The following is a 20,490-nucleotide window of genomic DNA, read 5'->3' as shown; positions in this document are numbered from 1 at the left end:
CTTTCTTCTGTGACTTTACTGTTTCTTTCTTTCTTTCTGTTTCTCAAAATTAGTGTTTTATAGACTGCAAAGGATGTGACTCTCAGCCCCTTTAGCAAAAAAAGGAAAGAAGTAATAAAACCCTGAAAAGAGCCTTGATATTTCAAGTTTGAGTTAAATTTTGAGCTGTTCTGATTACTGCATCTTGAAGAAGCAGGATACAAAATGAAACTGCTGGAGGCAGTTTATCCCCGAGTCTTTGAGGAATGTTTCCCATATTGCTTTCCAATATTATTTCTGTAGCATACTGATAGAACTCTTTGCCATTGCAATAGGTAATTTTTAAGTAGCTTATTTTCTTTACTACGCTTGTATGATCTTCCTGTCCGTAGTGATGTTTAAAGTTGCCTTTCATTAAGGTGAAACTTTTCCTGCAGCATGTATACTCTACTGGTCAAGTTGTGTAGCAAAGTGATTTAAATAAGTGGTAATTTAAATAAAAATTCACACATAAACTAATTTAAAGAGTATTACTGCTTACACCACCTAGTAAAGTCTCCCAGTTGTATCCAGAGGATCTGTGTACTCTTCTCCATTGTAATTCTTCCTTGAACACCAGCCCAGTGTTCAGTTAGCTGGATTCCCATTTGTATACTGCATTTTTACTCAGTTTTCCTTGATTTTGTGCTGGTGTGGCTGGACACCATTAGGCTGGGCACTACCAGCATATCCCAGTGCTGTACTGGTGTCTGGGGCTGCTGTACTGGTGTCTGGGGCAGTGTCTGCCTCACTGGGGCAGTTCTGTGCTCTGAGTCATACCCTGATTATTTGGGTGGTGTGTCTGCAGGCCAGGCTGGAGCCACGAGGTTCAGGGACAGAAGGGTTGGCCAGATCACTTTGTCACCTTAGGAGAATGGCTGTGCTGCCTTAGCTCCTGTCAGAGCTCTGTTCCTGGCCCTCCGTGTGTCCCAGGACAGCTCAGAGTCTGGGGCTGGCACTCAGGTCTCCTTTCTTGGTGCCTTGGGTGTGCCTGGAAGGTCTCTTTCCCTGGAATAACCAGGAACAGCTTGGTTTGGATGTTTGGAGTCAGTTTGGAGTCAGGTTTGGTTTGGAGTCAGTTGTCATGTTCTTTCCTACACATGGGCAAGAAGATAATGGAAAGGCAAATATTTTTTTCTGTGCTGGATTTCTGTCCTGGTTTCAGGCTTGGTCTCATGTGTTGCTGGTGAGGTGCAGGAGGCCCCATGCAGCAGGGTCTAATGTTTTCTGACACCTCTGTATGTGAAAGGAAATGCTGTTCTCATTTGCCTGCCTCAGTTTCACTTGCTCTCCCTGCTTCCTCTTTCAGCCTCCACCAGCAGCTCCAGGTACTCTCCTTGTTTCCTCTGGAATCAGAAACCCCGTGGAATTTGGCAGATTTGTAGGTTGCTTCCATAGACAGGATATCCGTGGCCACTGGGGTTAAATCAATGGCTACTGGCATTGATATGTATTTTAGGGATTAAAGAAAAACTGTGGCTTCAAGTGTTGGAGTCAGAATTGCTGGAACTGGGAATGGCTGTGGGTTTGTGTGCAGTTCCTGAAAGGATCTCTCCCCAGTTCCAGCTGTGGTTAGAATGGTTTGGCAGGTGCTTTGTAAAAGCCTGGGAATGCAGGCAGATGCTGCTGAATGTAAAGTCTTTAATTGCCCTGGGCACACTAAGATTTTAAGTCATTGGTATTGGAGAATTTTTTAGATATATCAGTGGTCTAAACCCCATCTTTTTGCTTGTGTATTTTGTGAGCAGTTGTCTCCTGTTTGGGAAATCAGCATTCTTTGTCTAGAACTAAAGATGAAGAAGGGATAGGTGGACTGGGGGTTTTTTTCCCTGCTGTTTTTAGGACATTTGGCATATTGTTTTAGTAAAGACACATAAATGAAGGTCATGTCTTGTAGTGCTTCTGAAACAGATCCAGTCCAGTGCCAAGATGGTTATTTAATCTCCCTAAGCAGCTCTTTTTCAGGACACTTTGATACCCATTTTAGTTGTTGTCTTCACTGACATGCCCCATGTGCAGGCTTCACATGAAAGGAAGGGCTGATTGCTGCCCTGGTGTTTGCTCACCTCTGCTCTGGAGCACCTCGGAATAACCAGGTGGCTGTTCCACAGTGAAATGATTTATATCATGAACTGAGGTATTTCCAGCAGTAATTGCTTTCAACTGTGGCCAGAGCAGAGCAGGAGAGCACCACCAGGCTCCTGGCAGGGCTGCAGTTTGGATTCCTCCTGTCTGCCTTTATCCTGGTGCATCTCACAGCACAGCCACCAAGTTGTGTCCCAGGCAGAGCCTTTAGGAACAAGAGGTCCCTGCTGTGCCCTGGGGGTGCTTCTCAGCTGTTGGAGGAGTCAGGGAGGAAAGGAGCAGTTGGGATTTGCAGTTAGTAGTGATGAAGGTTGGATTTGTTTGGGGAACGTTGCTTTCAGTGTAACAGTTATGGGCTCCAGCTGTAAATTTTGTGAGTTTGAAAGATGAAGTTTGATTCTGTGCAGTGCCTGTGTGGCACAGGGGAGGAGGAGGAGGATGTGAAAGAGGGCAAATGATGGATTGTTGTGCATGGTGCTTAGGTTAAATCAGCATTGGGTCATACTCAGATGTTGCTGTTTGCTCAGTCAGGCAGCAGAATACTGACTTGGAGGTGAAGCAAATGTACTGTTCAGAGAGGGGAGAGGAACTTGCTGCAGTGTCAGGGCTGACTGCTCAACTTCTTAGTACAGTCCAAAATGAACGGGTTTTGGTTTCACTGACTGTAAATTCTTTCTCTATTTTGAATAAATCAAGCTTTTAAGGACATGTTAAATTGGTTCATTAAATGCCAAATGTGTAACAAGTAGGTTGTAATGGAAATGTCATCAAAGCAGCAGAGCTGCTAATTCTCACATTTCCAGGCCAAGTTGTCATGTCCCTGCTCCCTGTTTGGGGAACAGGATTCAGGGCAGATAGTGAGACTGAGCTGGCTCTGAGAGAAACCTGTCCTGAAAAAGGGGTCTAAGGACTGAGTTCACAGCAGTGAGTGCTTTGGGGACTGTTCTCTCATTTGCTCAAGTAACACTTCTGTGATTTTCTTGCTTTTTTTTTTGTAGGCATGCCTCCCATTCGGGACTTGGTGAGCCACTCCCCTAACCAGTCAGGTTAGCTACTTCCATCTCACCTGCTTTTGCACTACGTGTTTGTGGTAGTTACATGTTTCACACAATTTTGTCTGATTTTTTCATTTTTATTTTTATTCTTTGGCTTATGCTTTTCATTGGCATGGGTGTGTGAATGATTGCAGTACACTTTCTCTGTGCCATTGCATACTAATTTGGTTTGACATTTTTAATTTTCTAATTAAGTCAGATTTCATACTATGAGTTTTTGTCACCTTAGCATTAAAATACTGGGGATTTTTTTTACGTTTATACTTCCATACTGACTTGCCTCTTCATGGTATTGATTAATCTGTGCAAGCTTGTGCTTCCTATCAGAGACATGTCACACTGTGGAGGAAATCATGTCTTGATTGTTTGCTAAAACCCAGGACTGTATTTACTAAAATGCATTTGTTCATAAGGCCCAAAGGTGCAGTGATTGGCAAGGTATGGTATTGACAGTCTGGGGTGCCAGGTGTGCTGGAGCAGGAAAAGGAGGCAGAGGGTGCAAGATTCAGGTATTTCTTAATTTACGCTTCTCAATCCTGTTTATTTTTGCCCATGTGATGACAAACTGCTTTTTTTTTAAATGCATACAGTTTTTTGCAAATGTTTCCTGCAGGATAACTCATAGCTGGAAAGCATTAAATTGAAAATTACTGAAAACAATCTTAGCAGATTTCAGAATTTTAAGAAACTCAAGTTTGTGTAAATGTTTTTTTGTCAAGGCTTTAAGCAGCAAAAGTTCAGTTGCAACTTTAAATAGTTTTGGGAAGAAAAGCAAGAGTAGGCTGTTTTGGTTCCTTGTGCTGTGCACCAAGTGCAGTGTGATGTCACATGTCATTTTTCATTTTTGAGGGTGTTCTGTGGTCTCTGCCAGATCAAAAAAGTCAGAGCTAATATCTGCTTGCCCTGTGTTTGTATCCTTAGTCTCTGAAGTTCGTGAGCTGGGGAGGTTCAGGTAGGAATGTTCCAGAGCAGTGGCTCATACTAGACATCACTAACACATTTATGTCCAGGAGAAAGACTGTTGGTCTAAGTAGTTTTGTATGAGAAGATGAGCTGAGTGGAAGTTAATCACTGCGTGCTGGTGGTGGATTGGCTCTGCACAAACTGCATCACAGCTAAGTTAGGGTAAACAGAATTATAATAAATGCAAGCTTGCTTTATGTATTCTGCTGCTGTGCAAGTTAAGAGTTTGTTTTACCATCTCCCACTGACTTGTAGTCCTGACCTGTATCTCTCTGTGCTGTATTCAGGCTGTTTGCCATCTGTGTGCCTTTGTGCTGCTTTTAAAAGGGATGCTGTGACTGGGATGTTGTGTGATCAGGATCTTGTTCTGTGCCATTGGTTCTCTCTCTCCCAAGAGTGCACACAGCTCTTTGATTAGTCCCTTAGTACAGATTAAATGTCCTTCCGTAAAATACCAGGGTGAGAGTTGAAACCTTGTAGTTTGTTGGACAGTTGTTTAGACATGACAGTGTTATACCGCCACACAAACCAGCAGGTTCTGGGTTGTGCTCAGCTGAATCCTGGTTCTCCTGAGGGTGGTGGTGGCGGCTCTCCAGGACTGTGGAGCTGCCAGACACTATCACAGCACTCTGCCTGCCTGCCACGGGTCTTTCCCACTCCTCCTGTTCCAAACTGCCAAGCCACCACTCTTGTTTCTCACATTGATTTAGCAGGTGAAGCTCAGCTTAGTGCTGAGCAGCAGTGGGTGATCCCTGCTCTGTGCTGCTCCAGCTCTGGGTGCCAGGGTCTTGGACTCAATTCTGTTTCACTGTAGGATAAGTAATATTGATATTGACTAAAAATTAATTGCCAATAGACTTATGCATCAGTGCATTCTGAAAGCAGAACTTCAGATGGGTCTTGTGCTTTTTGTGCCAAGCTGTTGTTGTATAAAAGAAAATATCTTGAATAACTTGTACTGAAGATTCTTGTACCACGTCTGTAACGGGGATGGGAAGGTGTGTGCTCTCTAGCTGCTGTCACACAGAGCAGTTGGTACTGCTGGGCCAGGGCCGTGTCCTCTGGGAATTTCTGCCTTTCGGTGGGGTTTCGGGTTTTATTTAGTTTTGTGGGTTTTAATATGCATATGTGTTTCAGAAAATACTCTGTATATGGTGATACCAAGTATTCTTTAAAGAAATGGTTTTCTGGAAGAAAAAGACCTTTAGTAGTCTAAATTTTCTGAGGTTTTTGTGGGAGCAGCCCAGCATGCTGGGAGGTGTTCTGGGTTGTGTGTGACAGCCTTTGGGCAGCAGTACTTAGACCTTTCTCTGTCACTTTCCATGACTGCAGTTTTAACAGAAGCAGAATAATAAGCAAAATAATTCCTGGCTTAATACCTTTATACCATTTTCCCCCCCTCTTCTCCTTAATGAAGTAATAATACCAAACTCATAATAATGCTCTTGGGCTTTCCTTCTTCATTTTAGATCTGAACCACAGTGGTCTAGGATCCCATTATGAAAATTCTCACTGGGGACCAGTCTCTTCAAATAGTGACTCCAGCACAAACTGGGATAAAGTTATCGTAGACGGCTCTGACAAAGAAGCATGGCCATCAATCACTGGCAGTGACCCAGAGCTGACTTCAGAATGTATGGACACTGACTCTGCCTCCAGCTCTGGGTCAGAGAGGAACCTCGTCATCATGGCTTCAGGGAGCACAGGAGGAGAGGGCGATGGCATTCGCAATGGCATCGGACATGGGTCTCAGAATAAGTTTGTGGTTGGTAGCAACAGCAATAATGTGGGCAATGGAAGTATTAATGGGCCCTGGGGGTTATCCCATGGGTCCATAATAAGCACATGTCAAGTTTCTGTGGATGCTCCTGACAGCAAATCTGAAAGTAGCAACAATAGAATGAATGCTTGGGGCACCATAAACTCTTCATCAAATGGAGGGTTAAATCCAAGCACTTTGAATTCAAATGGCAACCATGGTGCCTGGTCCGTGTTGGAGAACAGTGGACATGCCCTGAAAGGGTCCGTGGGGAGTGGGAGTCCTGGCACAAGCATTCAGTGCAGTACCATAGGTCAGATAGCCAACAGCCAGAGTATTAACTCGAAAGTGGGTGGCTCAGCCCACGGTTCCTGGGGAAGCCTTCAGGAAAGTTGTGATTCTGAAGTAAATGGTACAAGGAATGTTTCATTCAGTGGGCAACCTCAAAACCTTAACACTGAAATGAATGGACCAAATAACACTACTAACTTCATGACCTCTAGTTTACCAAACTCTGCTGGTTCGGTGCAGATGAGTGAGCTGCCCAGCACTGCGGGGCCCGGGGCCTGGCGCGTGAGCACAATGAATCATTCTCAGATTCAGGCCTCTCCAGTGGCAAATGGCACTTCCATCTCTCACCTGAGCAACGGGGAGGCCAAAACTGGCGGCTCTTACGGTACTACCTGGGGTGCCTATGGTTCTACTTACTCTGGAGACAAATGTCCAGGCCCAAACAGCCAAGCTAATGGTGACACTGTGAATGCAACTCTAATGCAGCCGGGCGGGAGCGGGCCTGGCAGCACTAACTTTCAAATCAACGGGAATAAAGGCGGAGGGGTGTGGGAGGCAGGGACAGTCAGCTCCCAGAACATGCCCTGGGCAAACGGGAACGGTGCGAGCGCTGGTGGGAGCAGAAGAGGATGGGGCAACCCTGCACAAAACACTGGCACCAACATTTCCAACGGGGAATGGAGCAAACTGCCCGGCAATCAGCATTCCAATGAAGGTATGAATGGAAACAGCAGGAAGTTTACAAATGGATGGAAGTCTACTGAGGAGGATGATCTCAACAGCCAGAGTTCTGCTGCCTCCCAGATGGCTGAGCAGAGCAGCACGTGGGCCAAAACAGGTACGGGGGACAGCGAGGGCAGCTCAGAGAGCACCGGGTGCCATGAGGACAGAGCACCTACGGAAGGCCAGAACCGAGAGAGGAGGAAAGTTGACCAGCACACATTACTCCAAAGCATTGTCAACAGAACTGACTTAGATCCACGTGTCCTTTCCAACTCTGGTTGGGGACAGACTCCAATCAAACAGAACACTGCCTGGGATACCGAAACATCACCGAGGGGTGAAAGAAAAACTGACAATGGTACAGAGGCCTGGGGGGGCTCTGTGACACAGACTTCCAGCTCAGGGGGGTGTGTGGATAGACCTAGCCCTAATAATAACGATACCTCATCTGTATCGGGGTGGGGAGATCCAAAGTCTGCTACAAGGTGGGGAGACTCCAAAGGGTCAAACAGCCAAGGGGGGTGGGAAGAAGATTCTGCTGCTACAGTAATGGTCAAGAGCAATCAGTCGTGGGGAAGTGGCAAAGAGGAAAAGTCATCCTGGAATGACACACCGAAGATGAAGCAGGGATGGGGAGATGGACAGAAGGCCAGCCAGGGATGGGCAGTGTCTGCTGGTGATAGCTGGGGCGAAAACTCTAGAAGTAACCACTGGGGTGAGGCAAAGAAATCCAGTTCTGGAGGCAGCAACAGCGACAGGTCGGCGTCTGGTTGGAATGAGCCAGGTAAATCAAATTCTGTTACTTGGGGAGGCAATAATGCGACCCCAAACAACTCTTCAGGATGGGATGAGCCTGCAAAGTCTAATCAGAACCAGGGCTGGGGAGACCCTCCAAAATCCAATCAGCCTCAAGTCTGGGGGGACTCGTCAAAGCCAATCAACTCTCCTGAGTGGAACAAGCAAGATGTTGGCTCTTGGGGAGCCCCGTCTGCCACAAACAAGCCCCCGGGCTCCGGCTGGCTGGGGGGGCCAATGCCAGCCCCGGCAAAGGAGGAAGAGCCCACGGGCTGGGAGGAGCCATCCCCCGAATCCATACGCCGCAAGATGGAGATTGATGATGGAACTTCTGCTTGGGGTGATCCAAGCAAATACAACTACAAAAATGTGAATATGTGGAATAAAAATGTCCCTAACAGTAGCAGCAGTTCAGACCAGCAAGCACAGGTACATCCGCAGCTACTGTCTTCAAGTGCCATGTCTAGCAAGGAGAGCAGTTCGGGTTCTGGTAAGCCTGGCTTTTACCCAAATTTGTGTTTTGTATTGATCATAAAGCACTTTTTTAGTCTTGCTTCTTAGAACAGTGTTTTAGTTTCAAAGTGGAAAGGGCAAAGTGGCGATGAAGTACAGTTTCTGTTTATTAAAGAAATGAACAGCATTGTCACATTGGCATTGTCGCATTGATGTTTTTGTACAGATTGGGAGATTGGCTCTAGTTTTAAATAACTGCAGTAAAATGGGCTAAACAGCTCTGCTTGAGTTCTGGGGAGTGGGAACACAGAGAAAATACTTAAAATAGTGTCTGAGGATTTAAATATTTTCCTAAATTATTCTAAACAAGCTGAAATTTAATTTTGCCAATGAGCCTTCAAAGAAAAGAAACATGTTGAGCTTCTGCAGGACAGAATGAAGGGTGATGGGTTTATAAGGATTTGGTATCACTTTCTAGTTTTGTAGCTTCATGAGCACTGAATGATGATTTTGGAGAGGAACTTAATGGAACGTAGGAAATATTTTGTGCTGTGTCTCTTTTTCAAGTGCCAGATGGGGTCACTTGCATGTAACGAGCAGCTCTTAGCTTAATACCTTAGAAAATTGTATTATCAGAATGTAATTCTGTAAATACAAAATCTGTATTTTTGCGATAACTTTTTAGCTGAACATCTTGCAGTTGTAACAATGAACCTCAGAATGGAAATACGTGCTCACGTGGTTTTTTACTGTGTGTTAAGGATCTAGAAGAGGCAAAACGCTTGAGTCTCTTTAGGTAGCTTTAAAATCCTGTTCAGAACAATGCCAATAACTGCCCTTGCTTTGCAAAGGTTGGGGAGAGCCTTCTGCTCCAGCCACTACTGTAGATAACGGGACTTCGGCGTGGGGTAAGCCCATGGACACTGGTACGAGCTGGGGAGAGCCTGTCAGCGATGCAGGAGGCACCTCTGGCTGGGGCAACGCTTCTCTTGGGCAGCAGCCTCCAAATAAACCTGGTGAGTGCTCTCAGCATGTTTGAGAAAGGTCAGACACCCCTGGGGAAGCTTCCTGTGTCTCAGGGGTTTTTACCGTGCGGTAAAATCGAGCTGTTTGGTGAAGCTGCTCCTGAAATGTTCAGTGCTGGGGTTTTTTTCCACTACCAGGGCCTAAATCTATGCAAGATAGTTGGTGTGGAGATGATATGCCATTGAGTGGCAGTCGTCAGACCAGCTGGGAGGAAGAGGAGGATGTGGAGATTGGAATGTGGAACAGCAGTTCCTCACAAGAAGCTAACCCATCGCTGAACTGGCCACCCTACGTGAAAAAAATGCCCACAAAGGTGAGAAGCAGCTCGGGGCAAGGCTTGCTGTCATTTCTGAAAGCTAAGTCAGAAGGGATTGCTGCACTTACACAGTACACTTCAATTTTCATTCATAGCACTTTGAGATGTAATTAAAGTAGGATGTGAATATCACAGGAATTCCTTTCTGTTTTTAAGGGAATAATGAAAGGTGGAAATAAGCAGGATGAAACATGGATCAATCCATTCATTAAGCAATTCACAAATCTCAGTTTTTCAGTAAGTATTTGTCTCTGTCTGGCTCTGCTGCCTTTCCACAGGGCTTGTTACGATGCACAGGCACTGAAATGCTCCATTGCCAAGTGTTCATTTTCATTGTGGCTTTCTTTTTACTTGTGTTTGTCTCCCCTGTCAGCCATCCCTTTTCTGTGCATTGTCATTTCAAAAAGGCCTCTTTATTGATGAAAAATGGTTTTGTAACCACTACCCCCATATTCATCCCATAGCCTTATGCTTCACTGCATTTGCAGAGGAGTTCTGGTGGGGAACCTGTTCTTGACTGGAGAGCAGCTGAAGGGCGGAAATGCTTTAAAATAGCATCTGATTGTTTTGATTTTTCTTTCTTGCCTTTTTGAATTGTAATAGTGTGCAGGAATCTATTTGTTTTATCTTTAAAATATTATTATTAAATAATTGTGATTTATTTTATTACTTCAGAGAGAATCACCAGAAGAAACCATACAGAGCAATAAGATGGACATGTCTGGAGGTAAGAACAGCAGAACCAAGCTGGGCTCTATTGCTGCTTCTTCTTCCATGCTCTCTTTTACCTTATATTCTTCTGTAAATTACCTTTTTAAAATGATATGTAGTGTATATATAACTCTATATATTTAAGTATATATTTCCCTAAAGAAAAGGAATGTGCTTGTAAAGTATTTGTGTGTGTGAGTAATGCTGCACACAGAGTCACCTGGTTGCTATAGGAATATTGGCCCTGTATCAAACTAAGCTTATTTATGTTTATATATGTTAAACTGACAGGAGAGAATGTTTTCAGGGTGTGGTGGGTTTATTTCTTGTAATAGAAATATCTTGATTGCCCTCTGGGCACCTCCACTGAGTATAAACAGAAACATACCAAATCCCACACTGGCTCATCGGGTTCATTCTTGGAAACACGTGTTCAGTTCCAAGAACTAAGTTAATACTGAACAATTATTTTAGAAACTTTTAAACCTGAGTGTAAAGTTACTTGGGAGCAGTTATAGTTTATTTGATTCCATTCACTGTTAGGGTTTCTTTAGCAAATAAAAGATAGTATAATTCTTAATAAGTTAATAACAATATACTACGATGATAGAATATTTAACTGAAACTAATTGCAACACTGCAGTTTTTAGTGTAGTTACTCTCTCCAAATTCCACTTGGGTATTTTCGTTTTGGGACTCATAGTCTTTTGGGTACAGGAATTGTTCTTTGAGTTTTAGATTTCAACATTAATGGCAAGCCTGATATTTAAGTTTTCGCAAGTTTAAACAATTGCGCATTCTTGGCTTTAAGAGAAAGCTGAGAGTAACACCTGTGTGAAGCCTTGTGAAATCTGCTGGTGCTGATACCAGGTCTCAGCTGTCTGTAGCCATTGGTACAGGGGTTTCCTTTCCCTTGTCAGTGAAGCCCAGGCAGTCCAGAGCTGCAGCGCTGTTTGTTTTCTGGGTGCCCTGCCGAGGGCAGTGCCAGGGCAGCTGTCCCCAGGGTGCTGAGCCAGCTGTGTGTGTCCCCAGGGTTACTGCAGGACAAGAGGATGGAGATGGACAAGCACGGCCTGGGCGTGGCAGATTACAATCGTGTGGTTGGGAAAGGCCCCGGTTCTCGTCCCCAAATTCCCAAAGAGTCTTCCATGGATCGCGGTCCTTACTTCGATAAGGTCGGTCTGTGACACTGCTGGGCTCCTCCACGCTGCTCCCCAGGGGTGACCTGTGTGCTCCTGGGCTGGCTGCAGGTGCTGAGGGGGGACTGAGGGCTGGTTAATCCATCCCATAGATCTGTTCTTTTGAACTCACTGATGCACAGTACTAAGCACTTTCTGTAGCCCTTCACAGTGCCAATGACTAACCTGATCTCTTTTGTTTTCTGCCTATTTCCTGCTGGTGCTGGACTGTCCTGTGACTCTTCCCTTCTGCTCCTGCCATGGTTTCTCCCTTCTGCTTGCTTGCTGGCTGGTTGTTGTGCCTCGGTTTGTCTGTCCCATCAGGATGGCATTGTAGCAGACGAGTCCCAAAACATGCAGTTTATGTCCAATCAAAACATGAAGCTTCCCCCTTCAAATAATGCACTACCTAACCAAGCCCTGGGCTCCCTAGCAGGGCTGGGTATGCAAAGCTTGAATTCTGTTAGACAGGTAAGGCTGTGTGCATATCCTTGGCGTGTTACTTGACAGCATTTAATGCCTTTTGATACAACGTTGTAGCTGCTTGTGTGATAGATTGGTGTTTAACTTGTAATTGAAATGTGTGGGGTGGGAGGAAGCAGCAGAAGAGGTTTATTGTCGCTGACTGCCCATCCTTTCCCCAGAATGGCAATCCCAGTGTGTTTGGTGTTGGGAATATAGCAGCACAGCCCAGGAGCATGCAGCAGCCTCCAGCACAACCTCTTAATTCATCTCAGCCTAATCCACGTGCTCAAGTGCCTCCTCCATTACTATCCCCTCAGGTAAGTGATAGAGAAAACACTCTCTGTATAAACTACCTAAATGCTGCCTCAGAAAATCGTTCCTTGTTTGTTGGTGTTGCTGATAGTCATTCTGTAATCATTTGGGAACATATTTGTCTTGATGAAGCCAGGCATCTGCTGACCAGAGATTATGGTATTTTACATATTCTGGACTAAGTAAACCCGTTGCAGTCACCTTTGGCCCTGGTGTGTGTTGCAGGTTCCAGTATCATTACTGAAGTATGCACCAAACAGCGGTGGCCTGAGCCCACTTTTTGGCCCACAACAGGTAGCCATGTTGAATCAACTGTCCCAGTTAAACCAGCTTTCTCAGATCTCCCAGTTACAGGTGAGCTAGGCAGGCTGGTTGCTGGCTGCTGGCTGTGGTGTGAGTGAGGGAGCAGAGCCTGGTGTCACTGTGCTGTTCTAACCCCTGTCTGTCTCGCAGCGGCTGTTGGCTCAGCAGCAGAAGGCACAGCCTCAGAGGAGCATGCCTTCTGGGGGTCGGCAGCAGCAGGAGCAGCAGGTAAAGAAACGGATTCATTTTCCCTGCTCACACTCTCCTCATGACTGCTTCTCATCCGGAGCTGCATTTCTTGCTGTGACCCGTACTGGAGTGTGCAGGGGTGGAGGGAGTTTGACAGGCTTTAAAGGAGGGACTGAGTGCTGGGGTTTGGCTGTGCAGGATGCACAGGGTACAGAGGTGCATTTCATTCTCTTTCTCAAAACATGGAAGAGCTTTTGCTCATTGATATTGTAACTGCTCTGTTTTTTTTAAGGGTCGATCTCTTAGTATGCAGCAACAGATGATGCAACAGTCCCGTCAGCTTGATCCAAACCTGTTAATGAAGCAGCAAACTCCACCCTCTCAACAGCAGTCACTCCATCAGCCCTCCATGAAATCCTTCCTTGAGAATGTCATACCCCACACTACTCCTGAGCTGCAGAAAGGGCCGTCACCAATCAATGCATTCAGCAGCTTCCCTATAGGTGGGTGCCCTGCAGTCAGCCAGTGTCTGTGGGACACACAGCTCTGCTTTTCCCCTTGCCCCCTTCTGGAAAATGACTGTAACCCTGTCAGTACTTCCCATTTTAGTGGAAGTAGTAATTCTGTGTGGGGTTACCCTTGTTCACCCCATAACTTTTACCCAAGTATACTCATTCCCAGTGAGTGTCCCTGTCTCAGTGCAGAATACTTTACAGTCCTGAAGAAGGACAGGCTCCTTTCAGTGCTCCTTTTGCCCCCTGGATCCCCAGGGTGATACAAAGTCCTGATTCCTGGAGCTAAAGGACATTAAGAAGTTGAATCCATGCGAATAATCCATTGATGTAGACACATTTCTTGGGATTTCAGAAATGCTTTCAGTGGCTCTGGAATTGCAAAGATAGAACAAACTGTCACTTTGCCTGTTAGTGGTTTTGTCCAGGAAAGAAAGCTTTTGGCTGTGCATTTTTAAAGAATTGTTGACTCATAAGACAAAATGTCTGAACATTTATAAATGCAAACGTGTCCTGTTTCTTTCTCCCTACATTTTCAGGTTTCTGTCCAATTTCTACTTCAGAAATTCCAGGCTTGTATATTTTCTTCTTACTTTAGGTCCCTTTTAACGCTGTCTCACTACAATTTTTTGCCACTTACCACTGTTCCTTACCCCAGTTTCTTTTCCTCTCCTTCATTATTGCTTTTCTTCTCTTTTATTCTAATTGGGTCATTTCTGTTGGGCTGATAGCCTTTGCATTCTCATTGGCCTCTGCAGAGAAGTTTGGTGTCTGGATATGCAGCTGAGGTCCCTGTGCTTGCAGGCAGGGTGGCACGGGCCAGGACAGTGCCACACTGGGGGTGGCTTGTGGCCAGCCTCAGCCCCAGGCTGCTGCTTCAAAGCTGCTAGTGCTGATTGGCATCAGTGTCCAATTCTGCTTTCACTCAAAGGCCAAGGCATACAAATGAAGTTTTTTAGCTATTGGAGAGAATGTGTTAGTTCTAAGGAAGGGCATATTTTACTTTCTTGCCAAACTCTGCTGAGGGATTGCATCCTGCCCAGATCAGGCTCCTCTGTGTTTCATTCCTTGAGCTGGAATTGTTGTGTACTGCTCCATAGCTCCTCACATGAGTCATGGCCACGTCTCAGGAGCCTGCAGTATGTGTAAGGTTGCTTTGAGATTCCCCCAGGAGTCTGCCCCAGGATACACAGGAATTGTTTGGGGTCCCTCTGTCCAGTGATACAAGCACACAGAGCCACACTCAGTCTTCACATAAAGGCTTAAGGGTAGGAAAAGCATGTTGCTGGAATTTCTTCCCCATGTGAAGAGTTGAGTCCAGAGGAAAGCTGTGTCACCTCCCAGTGTACAGTGTGGTGCTGTAGTTGTGGGGAGAGGGAGCTCACCTTGCCCAGCTGTCTGCTGGGAAATCCTGTAGGTTTGTTGTTTCCTCCATGTTCTCATAACAGTGTCAGGAGAGCCAGCAAGGAAAGCAGCAAGGAGGTCCTGTTTCCATTCCAGAGAAGGGGTTTGTCAGGATTCACTAGATATTCACCCAAAGTAGAGACTGGGGGGCCTGAGCACCCTTTTCTCTCCCTGACCAGTTCTGCAGTCACACTGCAATTCATTACAGAATTCATTATTTCTATTAATAAATACAACCTTTATCTGTCAAATAGTGAGCATCACTGATGTAACCCCTAACTAATACTGAGTGCACTATAACTAATAGTATAACTGATATAACTAATATCAAGTCTTCCACAGTAGGATGTGAAAAATTACTTCTGGGAAGAGTGTTTAAATTATGGATTATGTCCAGGGACTGGTATCCATCACTCAGCCCACACATCTCCCACGCAGAGCTGTGCCAGAGCTGTGCCTGCTGTGGGCTGGCACTGGCCTGGTCACAGATGTGCCCTTCTGCCAGCTTGGGGTCTTTCTAACCCTCCTCTCAGAGGTCTGGTCTCTGCAGCTTCTCCAAAGGTAGAAGGAAGGTAACTGTGGTGCAGAGTTACTGCTCTGACAACACCAAAATGCCAGAGGGAGGTGCCAGGAACAGGATCGGTTGGACTTTCCCTTTTTTCTGTTTGAGCTATTGATAGTTGTTATATTTCTTAAAACTCCATCCTGTTCCAAGCACTTTTCGTGAGGCTTTTCAAGGGGAGGCTTTTCTAGCACCAACTCTTGCTCATGCCTTTAAGAAAAACAAACAAAACCCCCTCAGAAAATAAACCAGTTTCTTTATGGCTGTGAAAATCCCCGTAGCAGCAGGAGGAAGCCCTTGTTTGCAGTGCTGAAGGAAGGTGTTTCTAGGAGACACTGGGGGAAGTTCCCTGTGTGTCTCTGGCCTCAAGCTAAACCACTGTAGTGCTCTGTTTTCAGCAAAGAAGTAAATAGATCTGAAGGGCTGGAAAGGTACCCAGGTAGAGTTGTGAGTTCAGGATTCTTACAGACTTGGGAAGGGAGCAGGCATGTCAGGGTCAAAAATGTGAGCACGTTGTCCAAGGCCAGAAGAGCTGGTTCTCCCAGGTACTTGAGTTGGTTTGGGTTGGCATTGTTTTGATTCTCTGGCAGAGAAACATCTGGAAGTACAGACCACAGCTACAGCAGGTCAAGACTAGTTCTGTGTGCCCCATATTTTAGGTTTTTACATTTTAGTTTCTCTTAACTTCCTAATGTCTTCTTCCACTGACATTTTTGCATGAAGACATGAGCTGAGAACTTGGGAGTGCTTTGCATTGCTCAGCTTAGCTTCTGTGTGCAGAGAGTTCCCTGGTTTAAGTGCTAGAATGTTCCTGAGAACCAGAGACTTGGAAGCATGACATAACCATGGTAATGTGCTCTTCAGGGCTTTCTGGGACAGCAGTGGTGACGAGCAGGAGAAGTTCAGTCTGTATCTCATAAACTGTGTGTGCTTTCAGGAATGAACTCAAACTTGAATGTAAACCTGGATATGAGCAGTATTAAAGAGCCACAATCTCGGCTGAGGAAATGGACTACAGTCGACAGCATTTCTATGAACACATCCTTAGATCAAAACTCCAGCAAACATGGTATGTTCAGCATGGTCTTGAGCAGCACTCACAGCACGTCAGCCTGAGGTTCTGGCAGTCAGTGCAGTTTGCAGTGTTTGCTCTGGTTATAACTCCTGGGTCACAGTTTGTATTCTGTTGTCTGCACCAACTTGCTGCTTGTCTACCACAGCAGCCACAGCTTTGCTGACTGTGCTCACAGAATGATCTTGTGATTAGATTAGTAGAAACATTCTGCAGAATTCATTTTTCAACCAGACTTTTCTGTAAGTGTGACTGTTGCTACTGGCATTACCTTAATCTCCTGTGGAATGCTTCATATATTTTTAAGCCAAAAGCTTGGTTTTCAAGTTTTCTCTCCCACCACCCTTCTGTCCTAAGGTGATTTTGGGGGATTTACCACATTCTGGGCATGGCTGACATTTTTCCTGACAGGTTTTGGTTATGAATGTCTATGTTTGCATTCTAAAATTGGGAAGAGCCTTAGAAGGGCTAGACTTGGCACCATTGCTGTCTTTAGTTTTAGAGGAGGTGAACTTGGTTGCTTCATGTTTCATTCCAGTAATCAAGATTCATATGACATTTCAACTGTTTCAGTTGCTTGAAATCTCATCCAGTTAAAATTTGAGTCTGTAGCCCAAGAATCTGTGTCTAAAGATAGTTATAAATGTCCCCAGTCTCCTGTTACTGTTCAGTCTCAGATTGTCAGGGTATTTTTAGGTGCATCAGCTGCTTTGCTGCTCTGAGCTCTCTCTGGTGCCATAGCCTGGAGTGGCCATTCCCTGCAGCTGAACCCATCCCACTGTTGCCATAGGCAGTGGTGATGTTGCTTTACCTGTAGGTGATGTTTTCTGACCAGAGCTAGGAATTTCTGTGTCTCATTGAATCCCTGGTTCCCTCAGAACTGTAGCAGAACTACCTTTACTGTCTGATAACTTTTAAACCATTCCTTGTTCTGTCTCCAGGGATTTTTATTTTTTTTTTCCTGCCAAGAATAGGAATAGAATCTAGAGAGCTTTGCAGTAGCTAAAGATCCTTCACATGTTGTAGCTGTTTCTTTCATGAGCTCTCCCACCACAGAACCCCATTAGTCTGGGGTCCCACAGAATGCTCTTACCCTCTGGAGTGAATACTTTACTTCACTTGAATACATGTTACTTAGAATATATGTACTGGTTTAGTGAAGGGATTTCATGGGAGATTATTCTTAACAGTTTTATCCTGAATTACTGGGACATATTTCGTTTTGAGTTATGATCCTGTACTGTCTCCAGTATAACTTGGCATCACAAGGGAACAGTGTGCTGCTGTGTATTTCATGAATGATTTACAAGGGCATGATTTTGTATATACATATATAGGGATATAAAAACAGGTCGGGAAAAGTATCTGACTACCTTTTTTTTTTTTTTTCCTAATCAGGTGCTATTTCAAGTGGTTTTAGGCTGGAAGATTCTCCATTTGTTCCTTACGACTTTATGAACAGCAGTAACTCTCCAGCCAGTCCTCCCGGATCCATTGGGGACGGCTGGCCCCGTGCCAAATCGCCTAATGGCTCTAGCAGTGTTAATTGGCCCCCAGGTACAGCCCAGCCCTCCCCTCCCCTGCCCCGGGGCTTCTCCAGGATTCCTGGAGTGTTCTTAGCAGATGGAAACAGGGAACGGGGGTTTTATTGTGCTGAGAGAAGTGCATCTGCCAGAGAAACCAGAAATGAAATTAATAAAGTGAAGGCTAAATCATGTAAATTAAATGCTTAAAACGTTTTGGATTTTCAGTCATTAGGAGATGTATTGTTTAGACAGCTTTTTGTTTTTTTTAAAATGCAGTGAAAATAAGCTTCTTTCCTGCATGTGTGTTCCTAGAGTTTCGCCCTGGTGAGCCATGGAAAGGTTATCCAAACATCGACCCCGAGACTGACCCTTACGTCACTCCTGGCAGTGTCATAAACAATCTCTCAATTAATACTGTGCGGGAAGTTGACCACCTCAGGGACAGGAACAGTGGTATGCCTGGGGAACTGGGTGAGACCTGCCTCAGCCACACACACGCTGCTCTCGTGGAGATGTTTCTGCTTGCTCCCCTCCTGGTTTATCCCTTGTGTTTCCTCCTTGCTCCTCTCCTGGTCGTTCCCCTGTGTTTGCTCCTTGCTGCCCCCGTGGCTGTCCCTCGTGTTGTGGATTTGGGATGTGTTTGTTGCTTACTCCTCTCCCGGGGTATCCCTGCTGTTGTTCCTGTGGGGGCTGGAAGCCCATCCTTGGCTCAGCGCAGGAGCTGTCCCAGGAATGTGGGCTGTGCTCTGCATCCTGATGTCAGCAGTGCACAGCAGCAGGCTTTGGGAGCAGCAGAGCCTCGGCAGCCCAGCCGTGCCCTCCTGCTGCCACCATGTGCCCGTGGGCTGGGATGGGGACCGAGGGCTGCCTGTCCTTCCCCTGAGCGTGCAGCGGTGTTCAGGCTGGAGCACAAGCCAAGCCTGTTAATCCTGCTGCGTTTGTGACATGCTCTCTGTGTCTGACTCTTGTCTTCGTTGCAGGGTCATCCTCATCTTTGAACACCACGCTGCCTTCAACTAGTGCCTGGTCATCCATTCGTGCCTCCAACTACAATGTTTCCCTCAGCAGTACAGCACAAAGCACTTCAGGTGATGTCTGCTTGTGTTGCTCTGGTTCCTTCCACTTCACATGCTCCGGGGGGATCCTAGATGTAAATAAAAGTAGTGCTGAGGTCTCAATCAGCATGGTGACTTCACTGATTTCAAAGCAGCTATTTTGATTTTCCCCTAATTTAGCAGCTTTTCAGCAAGATGATGGTTGCAGCAACAGTGATTGTGGTTGTCTTTTGTGTCTTTTAGTAGCCAGAAACAGTGATTCCAAATCAACGTGGTCTCCTGGATCAGTCACTAACACCTCTCTGGCTCATGAGCTGTGGAAGGTCCCTTTGCCACCTAAAAGCATCACTGCTCCGTCCCGCCCCCCTCCAGGGCTGACAGGCCAGAAACCACCCCTGTCCACCTGGGATAATTCCCTTCGTCTGGGTGCAGGATGGGGAAATTCTGATGCCAGATACACCCCTGGTAAGGATGTCCCTGTGTGCCTGGAGAGGTTTGTGGTTTGTCACCAAGTCTCCTGTGCATCTGGCTGGGCAGTCTGTCCCTGTAGGCTGCCAGCTGCACCACTGGAGCTGGTGCATCTGTCTGGAGCTGGTGCATCTGTCCCAGGCTGCAGGGCTTTGTGCTGAGGGCAGCTGGCAGCAGCTCAGGTGCTGTGCGTAGCACGGGTGGCACAAGTGCTTGCTGTGTCCTCAGGGGAGCTGCCTCTCCCAGAGCTTTCCAGGCTGGACATCAGTGCAGCTGTGTGGTTAAACATTGTTCACAGAGAGGCTCATGCTGTGATGAATTAGATCATGATAGCCCAGGGAGTCATCAGGCAGGCTTCAAAATTCTTCTGAGCTTGCAGCAGGAATCAGAGCAAATACGTTGGTACTTTTGCTTCAGTTCTGATTCTGACAGCGGTGTAGCTGTTTGTGCCCCTGCTTACACGAGCCAAATGCTTCCCAAAGTAAATAAATGGAGTAGTGCTGTACCACCCCACAGTAACCTGCTAAGGGTTTGAAGTCTGGAGGTTAGTGCTGCGTGAGTTTTTATTATCAGTGAATGTTGGTGTCAGCTGCTCCACCCAACTCCCCAGTGCCAGTGTGGCAGGCACCAACTCCTGTTTTTCCTCCTTTAGGTTCAAGCTGGGGTGAGAGCAGCTCAGGGAGAATAACAAATTGGCTTGTTCTAAAAAACCTTACACCTCAGGTAAGGCTGGAGCACACAGGAGGGGGCTCTGGGCTGGGACTCAGCTCTGGGCAGGCTCAGGCTGGGGTTTGGGCAGGCTGTGCTCAGGCCGTGCTCGTGTTTCCCCCAGATCGACGGCTCAACCCTGCGTACTCTGTGCATGCAGCACGGCCCACTAATAACATTCCACCTGAACCTCCCACATGGTAATGCTTTGGTCCGTTACAGTTCAAAAGAAGAGGTAGTGAAGGCACAAAAGTCTCTGCACATGTAAGTGTTCATCTTCTTTTCACCCGAGTTTTAAGCAGCTTTACAAGTTTTACTGGTTTGAAATGCTGCGAGCGTGCAGGGGAGGATTGCCAGTGCCAGCTGGACACGCGCTGGGTTTGTGCCAGGGCTCTGGGGGCTCTCTGTAAACGTGCTCTCTCCTCCCTCTGCAGGTGTGTTTTAGGGAACACTACTATTCTTGCTGAGTTTGCCAGTGAAGAGGAGATTAGTCGCTTCTTTGCACAAGGCCAGTCCCTGACTCCGTCTCCTGGCTGGCAGT

At 46.1% G+C, this 20,490-nt stretch overlaps 1 protein-coding gene across 1 annotated transcript in view; it reads left to right on the top strand.

Moving 5' to 3' along the window:
* TNRC6A (trinucleotide repeat containing adaptor 6A) overlaps nt 1-20,490 on the top strand; it is a 42,597-nt gene that overhangs the window by 19,509 nt on the left and 2,598 nt on the right. The window contains exons 7-25 of the mRNA XM_062503299.1: nt 5,591-8,179; nt 8,994-9,158; nt 9,306-9,482; nt 9,609-9,721; nt 10,160-10,211; nt 11,228-11,370; nt 11,698-11,844; nt 12,018-12,155; nt 12,376-12,504; nt 12,604-12,681; nt 12,935-13,145; nt 16,058-16,189; nt 17,591-17,749; nt 18,031-18,171; nt 18,699-18,806; nt 19,020-19,238; nt 19,894-19,964; nt 20,074-20,213; nt 20,384-20,490. The exon at nt 20,384-20,490 is cut by the window's right edge and continues 2,598 nt beyond it. Coding sequence (XP_062359283.1) covers nt 5,591-8,179; nt 8,994-9,158; nt 9,306-9,482; nt 9,609-9,721; nt 10,160-10,211; nt 11,228-11,370; nt 11,698-11,844; nt 12,018-12,155; nt 12,376-12,504; nt 12,604-12,681; nt 12,935-13,145; nt 16,058-16,189; nt 17,591-17,749; nt 18,031-18,171; nt 18,699-18,806; nt 19,020-19,238; nt 19,894-19,964; nt 20,074-20,213; nt 20,384-20,490 — 5,019 coding nt within the window. The remainder of the gene's footprint in view (nt 1-5,590; nt 8,180-8,993; nt 9,159-9,305; nt 9,483-9,608; nt 9,722-10,159; nt 10,212-11,227; nt 11,371-11,697; nt 11,845-12,017; nt 12,156-12,375; nt 12,505-12,603; nt 12,682-12,934; nt 13,146-16,057; nt 16,190-17,590; nt 17,750-18,030; nt 18,172-18,698; nt 18,807-19,019; nt 19,239-19,893; nt 19,965-20,073; nt 20,214-20,383) is intronic.

Source organism: Cinclus cinclus, chromosome 16 (genome assembly GCF_963662255.1).
Source record: "Cinclus cinclus chromosome 16, bCinCin1.1, whole genome shotgun sequence".
In the NCBI taxonomy this organism is placed as follows: domain Eukaryota; kingdom Metazoa; phylum Chordata; class Aves; order Passeriformes; family Cinclidae; genus Cinclus; species Cinclus cinclus.
Note: the sequence above shows the minus strand (reverse complement) of the source record. Positions and strands in the feature narration are given on the sequence as shown.